Source organism: Antedon bifida, chromosome 6, assembly GCF_963402885.1.
Source record: "Antedon bifida chromosome 6, ecAntBifi1.1, whole genome shotgun sequence".
In the NCBI taxonomy this organism is placed as follows: domain Eukaryota; kingdom Metazoa; phylum Echinodermata; class Crinoidea; order Comatulida; family Antedonidae; genus Antedon; species Antedon bifida.
This window is the reverse complement of record NC_136231.1, coordinates 26,785,242-26,809,434: the sequence shown is the minus strand read 5'-3', so window position 1 is coordinate 26,809,434 and position 24,193 is coordinate 26,785,242. Positions and strand designations below refer to the sequence as shown.

The 24,193-nt window shown below is 33.2% G+C and overlaps 2 protein-coding genes across 2 annotated transcripts; both read right to left on the bottom strand.

Moving 5' to 3' along the window:
- Positions 1 to 1,936: 1,936 nt before the first annotated feature.
- On the bottom strand, positions 1,937 to 10,085 carry LOC144844493 (uncharacterized). The gene is made up of 15 exons (XM_078701429.1): positions 9,972 to 10,085; positions 9,541 to 9,675; positions 9,274 to 9,414; positions 9,004 to 9,064; positions 8,561 to 8,726; positions 7,845 to 8,042; positions 7,346 to 7,613; positions 6,927 to 7,120; positions 6,426 to 6,591; positions 5,861 to 6,012; positions 4,902 to 5,097; positions 4,285 to 4,778; positions 3,649 to 3,797; positions 3,119 to 3,323; positions 1,937 to 2,673 (listed from the first exon to the last, which is right to left on the bottom strand). Exons 2-15 carry the CDS (start codon positions 9,662 to 9,664, stop codon positions 2,422 to 2,424), a joined length of 2,766 nt encoding a protein of 921 aa, XP_078557555.1. The 5' UTR covers positions 9,665 to 9,675; positions 9,972 to 10,085; the 3' UTR covers positions 1,937 to 2,421.
- A 211-nt stretch (positions 10,086 to 10,296) lies between these two features.
- Positions 10,297 to 21,801, bottom strand: LOC144844191 (protein transport protein Sec24C-like). Its single transcript, XM_078700949.1, has 18 exons — positions 21,157 to 21,801; positions 20,803 to 20,950; positions 19,797 to 20,522; positions 19,557 to 19,668; positions 19,166 to 19,293; positions 18,738 to 18,876; positions 18,102 to 18,217; positions 17,704 to 17,828; positions 16,658 to 16,849; positions 16,131 to 16,224; positions 15,719 to 15,835; positions 15,428 to 15,598; positions 14,977 to 15,219; positions 14,562 to 14,700; positions 14,199 to 14,317; positions 13,734 to 13,913; positions 12,892 to 13,173; positions 10,297 to 12,246 (listed from the first exon to the last, which is right to left on the bottom strand). Exons 1-18 carry the CDS (start codon positions 21,474 to 21,476, stop codon positions 12,106 to 12,108), a joined length of 3,492 nt encoding a protein of 1,163 aa, XP_078557075.1. The 5' UTR covers positions 21,477 to 21,801; the 3' UTR covers positions 10,297 to 12,105.
- Positions 21,802 to 24,193: the final 2,392 nt, after the last annotated feature.

The following is a 24,193-nucleotide window of genomic DNA, read 5'->3' as shown; positions in this document are numbered from 1 at the left end:
TTAGAAAACAAAATACTACTACAACAAGTTACAACCATAGATTATAGTACAAACAAATAAAATAATAATAATAAAATAGATAAAAAAAACCAACTTACCAAATGACTACTCTGGCAAAATATTATAATGAAATCCCTCACTCAAATAAATAGGCAACATATCACAAACACTTACAAGTTAGGCCCTACTAGATTTGTATTGCATCAAAATTGGTTTTTGTAGTCAGTAGACTGATGATGTACTCCTACCTACAGCTGCCAGTATCATGAGCACAAGACAGACGTGGTCTTCCCACCAACTGCTGCAGCTGCTGAGCTGACTAAGGTATGATTAACGAATAACAAGCCTTTATCTCTGTGGTAACATACCAACGTTGGAACAAAACCTCTTTGTCCAATTAATCTCCAGCAATCCTAGCCATAGCAGCCTTAAACAATACGACTTCCCGTTCCCGCCAAAGTCATCATTTGATATTTAATATTCATTATTCATTAATTCATCGATTTCTCCGATCGAGCCAACACCGTTGTCTTGTCGTTTTATTATTTTGATTGCCTGCTTGTTTGGCGCCGTTCGCAAACACAACAGAACTATTCTTTGACATAGAGAGGGAGATATACTGAACAGGGAGGTGAAAAAATTCTCCCTGTACTGAAATTGCATTTGATCAATTAGGTTTCACTTCATTTATAAAACAACCAATAATTCAATCAAAAACCCATTTTTTTAGGTAATCTTCGATATTGTGGATAACTCATTATGTTACATTAAAATGGCATATTCAACAGTGGGAAAATACATTTTAAAGTTTTCTTGTAAATTGGCCCAGGCCTTTTTTAAAACTTAAAAATTACTCTGGTGGACGCACCTCTCGTATCTAGCCTAGAAGCGTACGTGCCACTATTTCAAAAGTGTTTAATTTTCCAAGTAAATAATTATTATTTAATTAAAGGCTAGATTCACGTAGGCCTATATACCTAGTATCCTTCTTTTCTTCTGAACAAAAAGTATCAAATGACCGGGATAATATGAATAATAATATTAATAATCTCTTGAACCAATTTTTCTTTCACACAAAATCAATAATTTCTATATAGAAATTAATATAAGCCTAGGTCTACCTACCGTGAACTTCAAATTTAATCTCTTGTGGCAAGCCATAATTATTAATTTCTTGTTGCTTTCTTCTTCACACAAAACAAACAAAACCTTTTTTTTATACAGAATCACCAAAAACATGTAAACAAAATGGGCCAATAAGTGTTAGGGAATACTGTTACTTCGCAACGTAAAACAAGGCCCAGGGCGATAAGCGCGGATAAAAAACGCACGTCGTAAAGCCCGGCGCGCGCGCACTAGAGCTATCGGCGGCGCGGCTGCTGAGCCAACTCTAGGCACGCGAATAACACTTTGGTGCTCCGCACACGTCACTGATTTGATTTATTGCATCTAAAGTAAAAAATACATACTATTTATGGATACTGATAAATACAAAATATACGTTTCCGCAGCAAAAATTAATCGATATAACCGATCATTTCTGTGGTTAAACCAAGGCCTAGATTGCCTTGGTTTAACCGATTCCGCTTGAGAAAAATTACATCGAATTAAACTCATTCAAATCAGCTAATTTTTAACCTTAATCTTTAGATGTAAAAGTAAGAAATTATTCATATCATTTCTATCAAGATTATAAATAATATAATTGATTTTATAAATGATTTTTATGTTCTTCATATATTCTAAAATTATCATATGGCGGCTAATTTGCGTTCCTGGCCTATTATGGCATAACTTCTACCTCTCTAGTTGTATAAAAAATATCTCATTTAAGTATAATATTATGAACATATTTTTTTCTAAATATTTTACTGAATATAATTATAATAAATGTATAAGATGCAGTTAATTACAATAAAATAAAAACAATACACTGTTATTGGTGGAAAGCATTTTGATTAATGTTTAATAATCGTTTATTAATGGAAGAAAGACAAAGAAGAAAGACATAGTATTAAAAGCGCCCTACTATACACATTAGAAATAAACTAGCTACTACAGCTTGTTACACTAATTTGTTCATTCTTTCAAATCAAATATATTTTGTATAAAAAAATAAAATATTTTGTATAATCATCATTTTATCGATTCTGTTGAACATTTTATGGAATTGTTTCTTGCTCATAAATTGAAGGAAACATGTTTGCAGAAGTTATTATAATACTATCTTCCACATTCATCTAGATGTGATTAGAGTTCTACACTAACTTTTTAAATATTATACTTATCAATTAATGAAATTTCAATTTATTTACACAGCGTCTGAAAATAAAACAATACCACTCAATGTACATACACATGAAAGCCATTAGAATTTATTGTTTGACAACTTAGTTATTCCTTCAATGTGAAAAAAGTCAATTACGGTTTCCCAACTTCAAATTTGGCTAACTGGTAAATCGTATTGCAGAAGGCGATATAATCAACATCATGTTTCCCGCCAACTTTTACGTCAAATTTCTCGCATAAGCTGCATAATTCGCTGTTGTTCACTAAGGATCCTAAGTCAAGTTCACTGAGTACACGAATCAATTGAGATCCTGAAACTGTGCCGTTGTGAACGCGGTCGTAGTCTTCAAACAACGGAAAGAGTTGAATACGTCGTTGTCGAACCTTAAAGTTAAACAAATATACACATGCTATTAAAACATAAAAAACAAACTCAATTTCAACAATACAGTGTACTAGTACTACACTCGCAAAAGTTGGCCAAATATATTTCATATAATCTTTTCATCTTTTAGCAGAGAATTGTTCTACGTCCATGGCTTCTTCTAAAACACATTGAGAAGAGGGATTTATAAATTGCATTAATAAATACATCAAAATTACAAAAGAAAAGTTCTGTTATTATACAAAAATATCAAAAATTACCACCATTACTACTATACTCCTACATAACTATAACTATAAAAATATATTAATTAAAAATTATTGCTTTTAAGATAAATATGCGTATTTAACATCATTTTATATTTACTCAATTGAACAAATTGGTTATTTCTATCCATCTAAACACAAAATGTATTCCATTTAGAAGTGCTCATCATCTTCTCACCTTTTCTGCCAATCTCCTCATAGTTCGCATCAACATTGCTTCAGCTTCAGGTGATAAGATGTTCTGGTCTACTTCCACCGGCGGGATGAACTGTGTTGGTGTCACTTCTGGTGCTTTCTCAAGATTCTTCAACGTGAATATACTTTCTATCTCATCGGAGAACAAAAGGTATTGTACACAATCAGGATTCGTTGGACACTCATATCTAGAAATAGAAACAGATAAAAGATTGTAAAAATTCACTTTAATATTTTTTACTCATAACTATCAAAGTCCATGTTAAAAGTTGATAACAAAAAAGTTGTGTAAGTGAAATATTTTTTTTTTTAAACTGAGTGATGATCATTATTACAAGGACATATTTTAGGAATTTTGAAAAATAATGACAGAACCACCTGCACCCGCTTCTTTTCACAAAGTTTTGTTAGGGTAAATTTAATTTGTAGAGAAAATGAAATATTTGCCTTGCTGAGCACAAAGAAAAACCCCCAATATGGAACCATGGGAATACTTGTTTTCAATATACTTACACAGTTGCTAGGACATCAACCTCAGTTGGCAGCAGTCCAAGGTTGGCCAGATCTAAAGCACGTTGAAACAAAGTCTTGAGCATTCTGCCTGTTCTTAGCTTGTCATAATCTCGCATGAATTCAAGAACTCGTATACGTTGTTTACTAACCTGAATAAGTAAAAAAATAGAAACCTTTCATTGAAACATAAGGCAAAGTATATTTGATATTTTTGATAAATTTGTGATACGCAACTAAATTAAAATTCTTGTTGTGGTACGGTTTACAGATACAGTTTCCTTTTATTATCCAATATAATGGAAATTACAGTGCTCATATCTTGGCTTGCCTTAAATAAATATAAAGAAAAAGGACTATCTAACAAATCTTTTGTTACAGAATTTCTTTGAATAACCATGATTATATCATGGAGGTATAAAATTAGTAAAACCTCCATGATTATATGAAGTCAATTTTAGAAAAAAAATATTTTTTATTGGTTTTGTAAATTTTTAACAATCTACCTTGGTCTTGTAACTAAATTAAAATTCTTGTTGTGGTATGGTTATACAGAATTTCTTTGAATAACCATGATTATATAATTAAATTAGAAAATCAATTCTTATTTATTGGTTATGTAAATTTGTAGTAGTTTACCTTGGTCTTAATTTTAGTCATAATGCTTTCGAAGTCCGTCAAAGGATTTTGCTCGAGTGAACTTGTCTTGGAATTGACCTTGCGAAGTACCTCTAATCTTTCTGTGTATTTCAACTCAGGCTTTTGGGAAGGCTGTAAGTCCTCAAGGAATCTGACATAATTAAATCCCATGTTGTTGGAGTATTTGCTCTCCAAAGCAGCCATTTCAAACTCGGAAGCCGTCAGACCAAGATATGTCAAACACTGTCGGAACTGAGAGTTGGTAACGATTCCAAGGTTGTGAGGGTCAAAGTCTTGGAAGCACGGCTTTGTGAGAACTCTTCGTTGATTGGCTCGTTGTTGCATCCTTTCCATTGCTTCATCAACAAGTTTTACTTGTCCGAGATCAGCTGTTGACCAATCCATTGTTCCAGGCTTCTTCATTAGGTAAACTGAATGTGGAGGAACATGGCTTGTTGGCGTTTTCTCCAAATTTGGAAGAACTTGAGTAAAAGCTGTAAACAAAAATATGTATTTCTAAGAAAAAAGCTAACTATGGCTCAAATCACCTCAGTCGATCTGATTTCACACTTTTTCTGAGGATTGAACATTTTTAAATGATTAAAAAGTCTTCTTACCAGTCTCAATATCTTTTTCAAACAACTTCCAGAGAACCTGGTCGGTCTTTTTGGGGTTAGCATAGTGATCACAGAGAGCTTTACATTCAGCTTTTGTTACATCTTCCATTCCTAGTGAAGTCAAACCCATGATGAACTGGCTACGAGGGATTGAATGTCCACGCAGTGAATCAAAGTCTTGAAAGTATTCACAAACCTTCAAACAAAACAAAAAATATTAAGTTGACCACCTCGCTCTTACTTTACCTATTATCATAACTTGATTCATCTTCTTCAATTTTAAGGAGCAAACTTCATAGTTGAAGGCTACTGCTCCACTAAGGGTCCCATTGTGACATCGGCAGCCAACTACGGCGCCAATTCGTCTGTCCACGACAGTGTGTGTGTATGAATGAACTAGTACACCGGGGTAACCCCCTACTCGTCTCGAAAGATGTACTAGGTTCTTTAAAGTGCACATGAGCCAGATGTACACTGGACCTACGGTTTATAGTCCTTATCCGAGAAGACTTGTTCTACCACCAGAACCATGGAGCGAGTGAGCCTCGAACCCTTGCCAATGTTATGGCTATGGATTTCGGTTCCACTGTCTTAACCGCTCGGCCACACTCACTGATTAAAACATTTTCATCATCACCACCCACATACAGTACACCATCAATTGTCTAAAACTAGCAAAAAAAAAGCAGTATCTAAATATAAAAAATATGGTAAATTTGAACATAGCTATCTTTTCTACATTAAATTAAATTGCCTGAAGGCTGAAAGGAGGAAAGACATTTTACTATATTCAGTATTCCAATGACAGTTAAGATGCATGCTCGCATTATCATCACCATATCATCACCATCTCATCACCACATCATCAACATAGCATCACCAACATCATTAATAATACCATCTGTTCATCACCAAAACACCATCATCCACAGTAGCCTATAAAATAACATTGGTCTCACCCTGATTCTGTTAGTAAGTACAAAATGCCTTATGGATGCTTTGAGATGCTCTATGTCAACATTGCTTGAGTCTACAGGTATGTCAGTGTACAGCACACTAGCATCCTCCACTCTCTGCTTATCACCTGATTCCATTGTGAAACCAATAAATTCTAAACAAAATAAGAAAAAACTAATAGTTAATTCTTCTACCCAATTCAATAAAACTTTATTTAACCAGAGGCCCAAATCAACTCACGGCTATTCTTTCCCTGGGGTCGTGCACATAAAAAAACACAATTTTACCAAATTTTGTATCCATCTAAACACAAAATTTATTCCATTTAGAAGTGCTCATCATCTCACCTTTTTTAATATTATGTAGTATTATATATAAAGTATTATACATATACGTATAAAAAAAGTGTTAACTAAGTTTAGCTTAAGTGTTTGTGGAGTTGTAGAAGAATGAATCAAAGATAATGCTCAATTTGTATTGTTAACTAATAAAAATACGAAAAAATACATTTTTTGGAAATGATAAACAATAAAGATGGTGTTATAAAAGAATCACAAATAAGTATACCATTATCAACACTTTGAACAAATGCAGGATAATTAATATCGCTACTTAATGGAACCTCAAACTTTCTACATAACAGATTCAAGTCTTCCGGTTCAACATTCAATGACAGGAAATGAAGAATACGGCCAAACTGCTGTTTAGTAACATTGCGTGTGTAAGCTTTACTCTGAAAAGAAAGAACACAATATTAGAAAGTGACCTTTAACAAGTGGTAACTACTTTGTGGGATTTATTTATTCGATTTTTTGGTAATTTCAGTAAACTTTCCAAAACCAGATTTGCCACAAACTCAATGGATTTTTCATAATATTCTTTTAGTCAGTAAAGCTCTGTTTATACTATCAAACTAATTTGACAAAAAAAGTGTGATGTGCCCAAATATGGTAGTGATATGACATCATCATGTCCATATATGGGCACATTTTTTGTCACATAAAGTTAGATAGTGTAGACAGAGCTTTTAATATTCTTTTAGTCAGTAAGTTTGATCTCAGCACTTACTCTGTCAAAATCTTTAAAGTATGGAATCATCATCAATCGTCGTTGCTTAACATCTTCCGACAAAGCCTTAAGCACCACTTGTATACGTTCTTCTTCTCGTTCAGACAATGGGTTCAAGGTTCGAGAGAGGGCTCCTAGAGGTGGACGAATGACCTCAAATTGTGGTTTCTTTTCAAGATGTGGTTCATTGAATGCTTTGAAATAAATAGTCACAAATTTTAATTAATAACAAAAAGTAAAATGATAACAAAATATGCCATTTTAGAAAAAAAACAACAGCTGGCCGAAAAAAATTGTAAAATTTGAAGGGAAACATTTATTTTTGTCTGAAGTGAATAACTTTTTTAGAAATACAGTTTGATTTTATAAATCCTTAATTTTCACGCTTAGGGGATAATATATCTTTAAAATAAACTCACCATTTTCCATTAAATCACAAAAATCCTTGTAACGAACCCTGCCATCATCAGTCTTATAGAAGTTGACAAGATGTTGCACTTCTCCTTTTGTAAGGTGTGCTTCTTTACCAATGCACAACATCAGACCACATGTGAACTGGTTCTCTGTGATAACTCCACTACGTAATTTGTCGTGGTCTTTAAAGAATTCAGTTGTACGTACACCGTTCTTATGCACAGCAACTTGGATTTTGTTAAAGATTTGTTGTGTGGTTCCATCTTGCATATCCTGAATAATAAAGTTAATGCCTTCCATAAAATACCTTCTCATATATAATGACAAAATAAATGGTCAAATAAATGGTCAAATTCAACCAAAAATAAATTACAGTTTTTTCAGGTAAATAATATTTTTTTCGATTCAATTTTTGTTCAAAGTGGATAACTGTTATGTGACAAAAAAAATTGAAAACATTATTTTTTCAGGGGACAATACATCTTTAAGTTTTTCCTTTATTACCTCTCTTGGTATGTTATAGGAAGTAGGAGGAGCAGAACCAAACAAGTTGTCTTCGCCTTGATCTTGAACCTTCTCTAAGTCATGATGCAGATTAAGGTAGTTACACATGCTAGGCTTGGCTGGGTCAAGGTATCGCCGTGCCAGTAACCCAAGGCTGCTCTCTTCTAAGCCTGGAGGACGTGGAAAGCTTCTGTAGAACTAAATATATGAAATAATGTTGATAAAATCATACTACTTATTTTTTTAGGAGACACTTACTCAGGTCAGGAGACTTGATATTGGTATCTTGTAATCCAATACTACCTGCTGCAGGGTCGGGCCGCTGGTGACTAAGCCGGTACCCCCACCAACTCTTTAGGAGCATGGTGTGGATGGTGGTTGCACACCCAGTTGGTACTAAAAAACCAACTACAAGGGCGTTGGTTCAGGAGAACCAATGATTGCCATCCAGCAAATCTCGCAAGCCCAGAGACGAGATAGGCAAAATTAGAATTTATGACTTATGTCTGTGTATCGTATCATGATGAGTACAACTACTAATTCCCTATATGGAAAGACTTGGTGTACTGTATCTCATCTACGATCCTCTAGGTCATGGGACAACTAGAAATCATGAAACAAATGAGGTAAAATATGTATTTAAACATTACAATCAACGCTCAGAGGGTGACACACTTTGTTAGGTCTCAATAATACCATCATTCATAAATACTTACTTGACTCTCGGTGACAAGGCCTATGTTGTGCTTATCAAAATCCTCAAAACTGGTACGAATATTAATGCCATGATACTTATAGTACGGAGCCAGAGATTGCAAGACACGATTTATCTTGTGTTGAGAAGCTGGACTGAGAGGGCGCACTGACCGCGTAGTACCAAGGCTGTAAACAGTAAAATAAGTTGTTTATGTTACATTACATTAATTAAAACATCAAATTTAAATTTGATGAAAAATCTCCAATTCCAAGTAGAAACAATATAAAAAACTATTAATTTTTAGATATTACAATACCGCAACTTTGCCACTATAACTATAAATTTGTTTACATTTAAATCTTTCAAAAAGTGATGAAGTAACAGTTGCAACATGTATTATTATTTAGTTAAAAGTTTGAGCTCGTCCAACAACCACCATGACAAAGTTCAATATATACTTACTATTCATCAGGCTCAACTGTTTGGTACATTGGATCAGTAGTCATGGCTTGAGGGTTAAAAACTAAAAGAATTGAAGAACAAAGAAAATAGATAAAATGCTCATTATTTTTATTTATTTATTTTAAATAATATACTTATTATAATATAAGCAATATTTGGTACCTATGTCCTTTTATGAGCTTTAAAGTTTTACTTTTTAATGAATTTTATAAAATAAATAAATACAACTATTCCTGAAAACATAATGGTAATGCCATTAGTTAACAGTACCTTGTTCAATGTTATCTGCAAAGCTATTATAATTTATCATTCCATCATTTTTGTCGTTATACTTGCTGAGTAAGCAATTCTCATCCTCAGGAGCTAAAATGATACCAAAGCTTTGATCCAAACATCTTGTAAATCTAGTTCCTGCAACCAAAAATAAACAAGTCAACATGAATGAAAATTGATGACTGTTAAACTTAAAGTTTAGTAAAAGAAAATGGATGATCATCTCGGTAAACTGTTTGCCAAAATGTTACTGCATACACTTACGTGTTACGTATCCTGATCGTAGCCTATCATAGTCTTTAAAGAACTCAGAAACCCGAACTCTTTTAGATAAGACAGCCGTTCTTATTCGGTCTTCAATTAAACTTGCCTGGTCCTTCATTGGCATGATGCCTTTCTCTGAAAAACAAATGCGTTGTTTTTTTTATGTTATTCATAATTTAGTATAATATGAATTATTTAATTTATATATTTTAGGGACCGATATTTTAGTATTATTCATACCAAATAAAATGTAAAATATAAACAAGACTAGTGCCTAGGAGGCCTAGGCCTGGCGCAAGCCTAATTTATTACTAACATGTGGACAATCCGACCCGTTCAGTGCTGGTGGTGGGTCCCAACAACAAAAACCAGTCTGAAACTGGCCGGTGTTTAAACAGATATTATAAACGTTACAAAACAAGTATACTCACTTTAAGATGCACCAGATAGACCTACTATATTTAAAGCTAGTTTTCAATACATACACAGTATTAGTAATCTTATTCTTAATCTTATATGTCTTTTCAATCTGTTCACAACAAACACCACACAGCAGCAAAACAAAACTTATTTCACGCTCAGATTGTTATTACGCATCCTAGCAACAATAATGAATTACTCTATTGGTGGCGCTGTCTCTAAAATTGACCTCATCAACATTGTATTTTTTTTTATGACTTGCATCCATGTGGGTGACTTGTATGTTAAATTGATTTGTTTTCCAAATGAAAAAAGTAAAACAAAAAGCGGTAAAAATAGTTTTTCTTTCCAAATTTAATCGGTATTTATCATTATTCCTGAAACGGTATTGTTTCATAATTTAGCCAAGCCATAACATTTTTCAATAAGCTTTTCATATAATTTCTTACATTTTTTAAAGTAAAAACAGAATATCTATAATAGGTTTAGGTTGACTTATATACTGTATATACACACATTCTCTGCTAGAACTAAGTAACAAAAATCACTGAAAACATGCAAATTCAAAAGCAATAATCACATTACAATAGAATGTTGATGCTCTTATCAGTTATTAGTACTATTATACTTATTCAGTATCAGTTCTACATTTAAAAATAAGATATTAGCTCTGTAATAACTTTGGCATTTTGCTCACCTTACCTTCGTTGTAAAATTGACTTAACATTAAATACAGTTTGTTGACAACAAAAATTACATTCACTACTACAATGTTGAAATTAAATTTAGGGTAATAACGTAATTTTTAATAACGTTGAAATCAGTTTAATATAGTTTTAGTGATATAGAATTTCAGTATTTCACATATACGGTCTGTTGTTGGATATCTAAATTAATTTACCCTTCACTTTAAATACATTTTAAAAAGACAGAAGAAACATTATTTAAACAATGAACAAGATTTAAACATGAGAAATTATTATATATTATAATAATAATATCTCTCCATGGTTTAAGTAACTCACAATGAGGGACATAGATCTATACAATAATACATGTTAATTAGAGTCTTAAATTTTCTAACTTTAATTGATATCAGGCCTGGTTGTAGTAGTATTACTTAACTAGTCCCTAGGGGGGGCCTAGCCTTCATTTTACTTGTCGCACTTTTGTACTGTGTCTTTTACTTTCCTACCTTATGTGGAATACTTTTCTTGATAAAAATCTAAATTAACTACAGTATTTTACTTTCCACCAATTACACAATAATATTAATATAAAAAATAGTAAATTTAAATGTTTACAGTACACTGTACCATTTTTTAAATTTCAAAATAAATAAACTAAACTAAATAAAAAACAATTATACTTTGAGTGAGATTGTATTGCTGTTGATTGAAGCAAGGACAATATATTGAAGATTAGCTAATATTAGTTAATGTGTATTTCACAGCCACATACTGTTGACTTTCATAATTTGCTATGTTTTGCAACGGAATAGATAAAGAAAAAGTAATTGGTAGGAATGCTAAAACAAAACAATTTGAATGATAGGCCACATATGGTAAAGGTATGCTTCTTTTTTCAGTTTCAAAATCTTTAGTCCACAAAAATTGTAAAAAATGATTTGATTAAATTGAACTCGCTGATAGATGGTAACGAATGTAATCTTGAACATTGATACTAGTGTTTAGTGATGTTAAACAACCTTTATCATGGCCAAAAATCAATAAATTGTAAATAATAGGTGTTATATATCCTGATTCTATAACCTGTATCTAGACAAATGGAATAATTAATTCAGTATCATGGCAAATTCCATGATACATGGCACAAATGCATCACATGTGACTGCCTTATCATAAAATGTTAAGGTGTAAATAGTGGCATTGTTCCTATGGTACAGTTTTCATGCTGTATCATGGAATTTGCCTAGATACAGAATAGTATAAATACAATAGGTAGAATCAGGTAGATATATTATAAATCTTGCTGTACAATTCTAAATATTAGCATCATATTGTTGAACAATGATGAACATAAAGCAGTTAAAACATCTGAAAATATATTGTTATATTTCCATTAAACATTTCCCACCAAAATATCTAAAATGGATTGTGGGAAGATGATGATATGTCAAAGGTCTTAGGTCAATAAATTGCGTATCTCCTTATGCATATGGCAGAGGAAGTCAACGTAAGAGGCCGTTGCATTTGACCCTTTATCTTCAACTAAGAAATGTCGGAACCAGCCTTCCAGAGCATCTCGTTGACGAACTAATGTTAACTGTGAAAAGCAATAGAAAACAGTATTGATATTTATGTGGGAAATACAAAATAAATCTAATACATACATTTATTTAATTTAAGAATTATTTGTCATAAACACACTGTTAAGCTTTGTCTACACTATTAAACTTTATGTGATAAAAAAAATGTGATGTGCCCATATATGATAATGTCAGGAAAGAAATAGGTGCTGCATAGGCAGGATCATGTATAAAAATAAAACAGACAAAGTTCTTGTTTCTGCCTCAAAATAAAATATTTATTGTATTTTCGACCATAGGTCATCATCAGGTACTGATAGAATATTGGTAAAAGACGAATACATATAGAGAAAGGGTACACTAGAAAACAAAGGAGTCTATTATGGGCTATATGGGCGTAACAATGAATAAGCAAATAACAAATTGACAAAAGCATTGACAAACAAAATGTATTATCATATCAATACCATATTTAAGCATATCAATACCATATTTAAGCATATCACTACCATATTTAAGCATATCACTACCATATTTGGGCACATCACACCTTTTTTGTCAAACTAGTTTGATAGTGTAGACAGAGCTTTAAACTTCCAGAATTCACTAATATTATTCATGTTGTGTAATTGTGCTTGTAGGTTGTCAGTTACACTACATACCTTCATGTATCTCGGCCTTGTCTTCCTCACATCATCAACAATAGTTCGCACCTGGTTGGAAATTTTGTTATCTATTTGTAACAACTTCTGCGATTCAATGTTAATTTGAGCAGCGGAGTTTACACCAAACACTTGTTGAACCCAGTCTTGCGGAACATGCAGACCAATCCATATAAATAGGGACAGTCCATTCTCAAGTAGGTATACACCGGTGTCACTAAGACGGTCTGCTGAACATCGGATTGCTACCGGAAGTACATTGGAGTCTGGGTTTAGTTCATGCTGAAACAAGAAATAATTCCACAAATTATAAACTGTAAAATAAGAGTATGTTTCAATGCAGAAGTCATTACCTCACGAAGAAAAATTGATAAATAATTGAAAAACAGGTTAATGGCCCATTTATACTAGGACCATAACGATCGACTATAAATAGATAAACATACATTTTTCTTACATAAAACAAAAGATATTTAGAACTCATTCATTCTAGAACTATAAAATAATCATTTATGCTGTCTTTAATAAAATTAATATTTTTTTAAATACAATCAAATGACGTCATGATCAATAAAAACATTAAAATCGGTGTATTGTCACGATATTATTGCTCTTATCAATTATGACGTCAATCGATTGTACGTTTGAAAATATTATTTTCATCAAAGAAAGCATAGATGGTTGTCCTATAGTTCTAGGATAAAAACTCTTTCTTTTGCTTTATGTATGAAAAATGTATCTATTTATCGTCGATCTTTATATTCCAAGTGTAAATGGGCATTAAGAGTTTTAAAAAAAGGTAGTAACTGCAGTAGATTTGTACATGATTGCTAAGTACATACCAAAGGCAGCAATCTAGGATAGAAGTAGACATGACTTGATGGTACATCCATTGACATCACAGCCTGCATTAACCAGCTACGATCATCTGTCATGATCTCAGAGCTTCCTTGTAAAGCGTCACTCTTTATAATACAGTTGCAGTATAATGGCAATAGTTTCATACATTCCGGTAGTATTAGCTGTAAATACAATTATTAATATCTAATTAAAACTTTTAAATTGATTTTTATATTATTTCCCAACAATTCTGAACACACATTTGTTTTCTTTTGTGCAAATAACAAGTTTGATTTTTTTATAAATAGCATATTTGATTTTCTTTCTAAAATAGCAAATTTGATTTTTTAAAATTTAATTTAATTTATTTCCACAAATAAATAACAAAACTGTATTTAAATTTGTTCAGAAATGTCCAATAGAGCCTTTTATTGAAATATATTCACTTAATTTGCATACAAACCCACCTGTCCTTGAGATGACTGGTTAGCACAGTTCTTTCGATAGCAAGCCAGTATCTGAGCGGTACGGTTTACTAATCCCTCTCGAATGGCTTTGGGATTTGATGTTAATGAAGCTTTCATTGCTGGAAAGTAAAATATAAACACACTTTTAATTTGAGTTATTAATCACAATTTTTAATAATATATGGTTATTTTGATTTTCTAGACAAAATTTAATTTTCTTTTGACTTTGGTATTTAATTACAACTCATTTAATGTTTCATTTGGAAAAATCTTTTGAGACTCAGAACAATGTCACCATTTACAGTAAAATAAAATTACAAACAAATAGAAATGTTTATAAAAGGAAACAATCAGAACACAAACCATGTTTGGATAAGAAGTTGATAATAGTATCTGTTTCACAGCTGCGGTACATGTCTGCCATTTGTGAACAACAATTCATTGATAAATTGAGAACTCGAAGTCTACGTTGACCACTAACACTTGTGTATAACACTGCCACCTGCAATAGTACATTTATATATTATTATTAATCTAAAATTAAATTAAGTAATTTGAATAAATAGACCAAGGCAAAGCAATGGTCAATGCTATTATCAGTCCTGGATTTAAGGAACAAAAATAGGCATCAGGTCTAAAGATAGTTTGTATTCTTTGTAATTTTTCACAATCAGAATCTTTGTGTCTAATTGTGAAACAAAAATCTAGTTGAAAACAAAACAAATATTTTAATTTTTAATTTATTCTTAATTACTTTACATAAATTTAAAAGGTTTACCTGTATATAAGCGCCGTTTTCCTCAGATAATTTATCATCATGTTTAATCTCAAAGGTAACAGCTTTATCACAATCAATCGATGCCAACTCAACATCAACTGTGTTTGACATGAAAAAATTACCATGAAAGTCTGTGGCACGAATACCGGTACTTGTCCGCACACGCATGACAGCATCGAAGGCTATTGGTCGTTTTACGTTGCGGTTGAGATCTTGTAAGAAACGCTCACCTTCGGCAGAAGCCTGATAAATAGCAAACATAAGTAACTTTCATGATTTGGAAAAATTATTCAAAATGTTTCTATTTATTAAAACAATATTTATTAATAATTATATAATAGTATTATGTTGAATGTAACATCAGTAGTGTTGTTCTGTGGCATTGTAGAGAACATGGCAATCTTAATGTTCTTTTGTATGTAATTTTGAGACGAGAAAATAAAGCACTTACCTGGAAGTATGTGTATTTATAGCACTGGCCACCCGTCAGACTGGACACTTGACCAATGGTTGCCAAGTCCGTGTAAGCATTTGGAAATAAAAATAAATCTACACTGCAACCAGCTGCCACACAGTCTTGGCCAAGTTTGGTATAGAATCCGGTCTGAGGTGATAACAATGTCTAGAATAAAAATTGAGTTTTGCATACATTAGTAAGTTAGTTTTTAATATGTCCTAAAAAAAAAATACAGGGATTCAAGAAATTGAAAGTAAACATGCAAATTTAATAATTTGTTCATACCTTTTCTTTTTCCGTTCCCAGTAGTTTTCTATCATCTCTATTTTTCAACTTCCCAGGGGCGTCAGCAATTGGAAGAGATGTGTGAAATATAAAAAGCTTTCCTGCACAATTTGCTGCCTATATTAAGGACATTTTGGATAGGGTAAACTAGTGTAAATAATGAGTCATGAGGAAAGCATTTAAATATCTTTATTATAATCTTAAGCTCTGTCTACACTATCAAATGTGATGTGCCCATATATGGCCATGAAGATGTCATATCACTACCACATGTTTTTTAGTTTAATAGTGTGGACAGAGCTTAATATAACATTTATATTAAATCAAACTTGATTAAGAAAATAATTATAATATTTGTATATATTACTATTAATTTTATTATATAATTTAAAATAATTTCCAAATCAAATACCTTGAGGGCTTCTAAACCTGCTTGTACAACTGGTCCCAGCATTGATTCTGTTTCTCTTGTATCCGCAAACATCTCAGGGATTTGGTCAAGAAGACTATAAGGGAATAACAATGAGAGAATAGTATACATTACTGTATGCCAACTGGCATAGGTTCTTTTAAGGCCAACTCAGACAGCGTCGGGAGAAAATTAAACATGTTTAAAGTTCTCTCGACGACCTAAAAACTACACCTGTCGCTATCTCAAGATGACTAGTCACGTCAGGATAAAACTCAGACACTACAGCATCAATGGTTCAAGACGTTTCATCAGCATCATCGTTTGATGCTGTGTGAGTTGGCCTTTAGAAGAAATCTGACAAAGGACAGTCTAAGTTCGGTAGCCAACTACCAGAACATATGCAAGTGGGATGTCTTCAATATCAAAAAAAAAACTGAATGCATAGAGCATTTATTTATGACATTATCATACATTACATTTTTGGGAATAGAATTTAATTTGACTGATTGAACTTGGTGTAAGCTTACCTATCAATAACTGCCCTAGAATCTGAAACTTTGACTAGAAAACCATCTAACAAAGGCATAAATACATCATGAACATCAGACACAACTAACATCTGAGGCTGAGCAAGAGCAGAGTTGATGTTATAAAAATGCAGCGTACTATTATATGTTACAAAACCAACACGGATTGCTGATTCTTTATTCCCATGTTCCCTGAAAAAGTAAATAAAGTAATAATAACAATAAATGTTGATATAAGTTTGCGGTACACCATGTATATTAGTTCTGAAAAGAACTGTTGAGTTTCTCGACGTTTCAATCAATTGATCGTCCTCAGGTGTGAGAATGTAATAATAATAAAATTTCTTATTTTTTTTAATGCAATTACAAACACTGAAAAATGTTCAATTTCGCAAAATAGAATGAAATAAAAGTAGAAAGAGGAAATTTGAAGATGGTTCACTAAAAAGATTGCCTTAACAAATCTGAGAAATATTACATATGAGTTCATACAGTTTGTAATTGCTATCATTATCATTGACATGTAACAAATACATCATTAAAGTCTGTCGTGTGACACATAATAAGTATGATACTCAAGGACATATCTAAAAGCACAGCACAGATCTTAATATGCATCCTTTATGTACATGTGGAAAAAATAAAGAACAATTTTGAAAATTGTAAAACATCTTCATGCAAACAATATATCTATAATAACTAATAATATTTTGAAATATTTCTGAATTACAATTAGTTTAATTAATTGTATAACACAAAATAAATTAATTTTCAGATTAATCATTGTTGTTCAAAATTGGTATTCCTTATGCATATTTTTTGAATATTGACTTTCCAGCAAAAGTACAGCTGCTCATTTGCATAAAGCAACAATGTGATTAATAATTGTGAATGAATAACATTATTTATAATGAATATAGCATAATCAAGACATTATAGAATATTATACACCTAAATCAATTCCAGTCATTTGATTGGACAATTGTGGGTCACATGGAGTGCAATAGTACATTAATTATAGAATATTAATTGAATAATTTGTCTACCTTGGTAACTGGTCAAGAATCGTTTTTAACTCTTTACACAGCAGATCCACCATTCCTGTTTTTATACTCTGATATGTTACATCAATCATAAAAATAAATGCAGGTGGTTTCGGAAACTCATTGTTCTGCAAAATGAACAAGAAAAAAACTTACAAACGAAACTATAAAAGTAATTTATTCCTAATTTATTACTCAAAATCATTTTTTTTAAAAGGATTGTATAGTATAGATTTAACAATTAAAAACTATTAAGCGAGTCAAATTCAAAAGGCCATAGGATTGTCCTATTTCAGTTGAAATAATGTTGCAACCAACGGAAAACAAAACTAGGTCAAAAGAATAGATTGTATTTTCAAAAAACTAAATCAGAAATAGTATATAAGACTTTTGTTACTTACTTTACAATAATCTGTTGTAGCTAAAAATTCATAAGCACCGAGCGAAAGTTCCGCTCTTTCATACATGTCTACTCGCTTTCTCATATGATCCAGCGGTTGGAAATACTCAGGAGGTACTGTGCAAAAAAAGTACATTAAAAGTTACAATAATTAGTAAAATGTGTATAAAAGCACATTAAAAGTGTTACCATTTCAGAAATAATTAATAAAATTTGCTTCAGTTTTGACAATAAATGAATAAAGTTATTTGGCAAGAATAATATCTGCCCTACTCTCACATAATTGTACATTATACTAGTACATAGGAATTTTTTTTTTTCAACAGGCAAGTAATTCTTGAGTAAGACACAAACCTATAAATGATCTACAGATTACTAGTTAAATGTTAAATAATGTATGACTTTGAGTCTGAGATGACGCAACTACTCTTGCATTGTAGCCTGAATCATTGTTGATTTGAATCATTGTTGATTTGAATCATTGTTGATTTGAATCATTGTTGATTTGAATCATTGTTGATTTGAATCATTGTTGATTTGAATCATTGTAGGCATTTTAGGCTGAAGAAAAGCTGTCCAGCTATGACTGGTCAACAAATTATTTAGTACTAATTGGAAAGTGATAATTGAATAGTACCTTCTGTGACACAATTGCAAAAGTTACATTGAAACCGACGACCACCATCAACAAATTGCATAAACGGACACATGTAGGCTTTACAACGATTGCATCTGATTGGTCCATTTGGTCCATGATCAACCAATGGTGGAGGAAACTGAAAGAGAACAACGAAATGATTGCGATTATAATGTTACCTTTAGTGTTTTCATGGATTTCATGGTCATTCGTGGTTTTACAAAACAAAAATGGTTTTTAAAATAAACAGTTCACTTTTAATTTCTAGATACATTTTAACATTCCTTCTACAATTTTATTTTTAAATTTGATTTTTCCTCATGGGGTTTAATGAATGTTACGCATTCTAAATTGTTATATCATTATTTCTTACAGATTTTCATGCTTTCTTATAACTAGTGGCAAAAATATAGGCAATAAAAACTAACCTCGCCTTCTGGTAGCTCTGAAAATGGACACGCCACAACGGCCATAGGGAGCTGTGACTGCTTAATCATGTCTTGGGTGCATGGTAAATTATACATGGTTGACCTGATCATTCTTGGACTAGCATTACCTGTAACATCAAACATTAAAAAGTCACTACTAATCACTCTAGATATTGACAAGAATAATTGTTTTTTATTTATACTTATATTTTTTTATGTAATACTTAATATTGTTATGTGACTTTTCCAGGTCGCTGGGTCAGATATTAATTTAAATTATGATGTGCAAAAGCTAAAAAACAAGCTTTGAAATGTAACATTTTAGTTGACTATATATGGTTGACCTGCTGGTGCTGAGAATATATTGTGTTTAATTTATAGGATGTCATACCTTGATCTATAACTTGGAATTGTGTAGTTACTAGTGGTGGTACCAGACCTCTGGAGTTGGTCATAAATTGCTCATTTCCTCGGTTCTTTTTATCGTCTTCTATTACTTGAATCTATAACATAAACATGTATGGTTAATATATGCAACAAATGTAAACATTTCAGATCACAATGTGCTACATGCTGTAACTATTTATAGGTCTATTTAGGGTTTACAAACTTAACAAATGTAAATACTTACTGGGCTTGGCATCTGATCAGGATCCAACCTTCTTGGTGCCGGTTGTTGCGCCATACCTTGGCCTGGTGGCATCCCGGGTCCTGGTGGCATCCCAGGGCCTGGTGGCATCCCAGGGCCTGGTGGCATCCCAGGTCCCATTGGAGGGCCCATTCCAGGGTTCTGCATGCCAGGATATTGCGGCCTAGCTCCTGGTCCACCTGCAGGTGACATTGGAGGCGTTTGACCAGTAGCAGGACCACCTTGATAGAGTTGCCCTACAGGTGCCCCACCCATCATAGAGTTTGGAGGGGCGCCCATCATAGCATTTGGAGGGCCACTCATTGTGGAATTAGGTGGGCCTCCCATCATAGAGTTGGTAGGGGCACCCATCATAGAGTTGGGAGGGGCACCCATCATAGAGTTTGGAGGGGCACCCATCATAGAGTTTGGAGGTGCACCCATCATAGAGTTTGGAGGTGCACCCATCATAGAATTAGGAGGTGCGCCCATGGGAGCATTTGTTTGCTGGTTGTTATACATTCCCATCTGTGTATTACTTGTTGGTGGTTGTCCTGCCATTGGTGGAGGCCTACTGTTTGCCATACCCATTCTGTGTATGCTTCCTGGTGCTTGTGAGGAGGGTGGTGGTCCTACTGTATTAGATGTTGGCGGTCCTTGTGAGTAACCCATACTTGATGGTGGTGGCCCTTGGGGCCTCACAGGATTCTGCATCCTGGGACCACCCATCTGCAAAATAAAAAGCATAACAATTTATGTTATTTTTCTGCTAAATACATATAAATAGTTGTTTTTTTCTTCATGTCTGAATTGTTATTATACAGAGACCACTTTTAGAGCCTCTGATATCTGGTGGACCAAACATTCTGAATTCATTTTGTCTTTATTTACTGTTCCATTATCAACGTTTCATCCTTTTTGTGATAATAAACACATTTATTATCTTTTTTCTTTAATTATGATGCTGGAAATTTTTGTATTGTTAACTAATAATAGCACATCATCATACCATGCCTGGTTGGTTGCTACCTAAACTCATTCCACCCATTTGTGTAGTCATTTGGTTTTCACCTGATGAAGGCGGCAGGCTTGTCTGTGATGTAGGTTGGTAAGGAAGTCTCTGTGGTGGTGGTTGACTGTTTTGTTGTGGAGGCCCTCTGTCAAAAAAAAATAAATTAAAAATATGAATTAATTAGCAAAACCTTTGGTATAAAAAAATATGGTTTTGAATTATACATTACATTGAAAAAATGATATGGCCTGGCATATTGTCATCATTATTTACATTTAGTTATGATGATAGATTATATTTCATTTTAATTTCAATTTAAATAAAGGAAAGAGACTTTGTGACATTGCATACCTTGACGGTTGTTGATATCCTCCGTAGGGTGAACTCTGATTTAGTTGTTGCCCAGGAGGTGGTGGTTGGCCGTATTGTTGACCAGTTGGGCCCTGTGGTGGTCCTTGGTGTGATGAAGGTCCATTCATCCTAGGCTGCAAACCGGGTTGATAAAACCCGGGTCCTCCGTGTTGAGTTCCTGCCACCGTTTTCTGCTGTGGTGGTCCCCCTGATTGACCGGCGTTATTGTAGTACGAATTCTGCTGGTTATTTGGAGCTTGTCCGTAATTATATTGACCAGGACCAGGTGGTCCTTGGTTCATGTAAGGCCCAGAGCTCATTCTTGAAAAATTATTTTACATTAAATGATCCACGTATATAAGAAATCAAAATATTTAGACACCGGAAACTCTCACCCAGCATAGGTTGTTCCGCGGCCGCTGTTGGTACTATCGCTGAATCCTCTTTCTAGGCTGGCGGCCTGGCACTCGTCACTTATACCGTCTATTATTTAACGATTTGTACCAAAACGTGGCAAAAAATGATGTGTAGGTTACCTTGATTCTATAAATGAACAATCCATATACCTACCGCAACCATGTGGCAAATAAAACGACGACAATAACGATACAACACAGATTTAATCGTGTTTTCTGTCAACGTATTTCTCATGCCACGTAAGGTTTACCCTCATGTACAGGTCAGTACGCATGCGTATTAACAGCCACGTCAACATCGCAAAGACTGTTGGGAAGTTTAGAATTTATACTTTACTTAGCAAAATTATTCAGCACACCTACTATCTACGGAGAAATTAATTAAATATTTTCGATGGAGCAATATAAATCATTCCCACAATCAATATTTCGTTTCTTCTAGTGTTTCTTATAACATTTTCGTTCAATCGAAAAATATTATATCGTCCAAGTTCTTACGCGACAATTTAAGTTCCCTCTATTTTCAGGGAGTTAATTAGCAACGCAACTCTGTATTTGGTTCCGTCGAAATTTAGTTTTTATTTTCAGACCGCTAGAGTTTTTTAAAATAATTTGATTTAATGTACATGTGTTTTAATACGAGTAGTTTTAAAATACCCCTTTTAATTCGCCGCTTGTGTGTGGCGTTGACAGGCTCGACCATAATATATATAATTGATAACATTAATGTTATTCAGTTACTAGTTGCAGCATTTTTTTAGTACCAGCATATGTGTCGTCACATTGTTTATCATTATGTAAAACTTACTCAGTAAAGCCTGCATGGTTACACCACTGTCTTAAGCTCTGTCTACACTATCAAACATTATGCGACAAAAAAATGTGATGTGCCCATATAATGGACATGATGATGTCATATCACTACCATATTTGGGAATATCAATACCATGGGCACATCATACTTTTTTTTTTTTCTCAAACTAGTGATAGTGTAGACAGAGGTTTAGGGAAATGATCAAGATCAGCTTATAAGAACACAACGCACTAATATTAAATAGGTTAAAACAAACAAAATTTCAATTTATAAGGGAATTATACTAAATAGGCACAAAAAACCCTATTTTTGAAAAAAAAATGTATATTTTCTTTTTAAATTAATTTAAAAGGCCATGGTCAAAATCTACCTATTTCCTAAATTAACACTGGAAATATCTCAAAAAAATATTTATTTTCTATTTTTAAACCAAAAAATAAAAAAATCGTAAAGATTTGAACCCTGTCTGCGAGAGCTGTAAGTATTCAAAAGAGATCATTACCCGTTACGCCACGAAGTACATGACTAAACATGCTGACAATAGTCTATTTATACGTGATTGCGTAATTCATCGTGGCCTCATAAATCTGCATATTCATGACCGTCATCATGACGGAGAACGAAGCTTGTACAGTATTAACCTTGTTAAAACCAAAATGACCAGTTATCGCAGTCGCCATGGAAAATAATGCCATAGGCCTACAACTTTGTTTCTGATTTTAAAAAAGGTTAAAAAAAAAGAAAATATCTCTCTTTCAAAATAAAAGAAAGAAAAACAATATTCATTATTTTCCATTCCAAAAAAAAATCCGTAGAGGTTCGAACCCAAGTATCTGAAGCTGAGAGTACTCAAACCTGAGCATTACCCGTTACGCTACAAAGTAGTACATGACTGAACAGCTGATAATAGTCTATTTATACGTGTATTACGTAATTCATCATTACATCATATATATCATATTAACCTTTTAAAACCAAAATGATCAGTTAGCTCAGTCGCCTGAGCGTCGTGTTAACAACACGTATGTCGTGGGTTCGATTCCCACGCTGGTCGGTGGAATAGAGTTAAAGGCATGCGGCCACTGTGTTTGGGGTTCACAGAATTATACGTCCCCCTTTCCACCACACATCATGAGGCGACAACATCAATGCATCTGGTGATGTGCTGGAAACGACCCCAAAAGGCTGTGGCAGGGCCTTAGTGCTGAGGCAGGGAGAGCACATTTAACATCTTTTTTTTTATTTAATTTTTTTTTCAACCTGTATTCGATCTCGTAAATTTTTTGTTTGCCGCCCTCAATTTTAAAAGAAAATTGAATTTATTATTTTCATCGCAGGTGTAAGAAACGGTTTGGTATGCCGTGCGTTGTTATGCAATGGTTGTGCAGGTGTAGTGGATGGGAAAGACGGTATTCGCGGTCAACACGCCACGCTGTTAAATTTTGATTTTGTTAATCATTGTTGCTACACTGGTAGCGAAATGTCCGATTCATGCAAGATATTGTATTGTAATATTATGTTATGAATACACGTTTATGGTAGTTGGTGTGTATGGCCGCACCGTCCCTGAATAAACATTCCTTTAATAGATTTTAATTTTAACATTATCATAATTATCATAGGTGATTATGTATAGTAATAAGTATAAGTATAAGTGCAATTCTGGGCTCTATTTTCATTATTAGGTCTGCCCCAACCATGGTGGGCGGCTAGTAGTACTGGAGACTTAATATTTAATTTCATATTTCAATTAATAGGTGCACTTTCCGGGGACAAGCTCTATTGTCCTGATAAGTCTTATATAGTT

Bases quoted from the DNA above. Each gene is read 5' to 3' on its own strand.
- LOC144844191 (XM_078700949.1), bottom strand. From the start codon at position 21,476: ATGAGCTCTGGGCCTTACATGAACCAAGGACCACCTGGTCCTGGTCAA. The intron at 17,829-18,101 runs GTAAGTAACAAA...TTCATTTTGCAG, and splicing joins CTACAACAGATTATTGTAAA to AACAATGAGTTTCCGAAACC. The intron at 14,701-14,976 runs GTAAACCTTTTA...GTACTATTGCAG, and splicing joins AAAACGGCGCTTATATACAG to GTGGCAGTGTTATACACAAG.
- LOC144844493 (XM_078701429.1), bottom strand. From the start codon at position 9,664: ATGCCAATGAAGGACCAGGCAAGTTTAATTGAAGACCGAATAAGAACG. The intron at 9,065-9,273 runs GTACTGTTAACT...CAATTCTTTTAG, and splicing joins TGCAGATAACATTGAACAAG to TTTTTAACCCTCAAGCCATG. The intron at 4,779-4,901 runs GTAAGAAGACTT...TTTTGTTTACAG, and splicing joins TGAAAAAGATATTGAGACTG to CTTTTACTCAAGTTCTTCCA.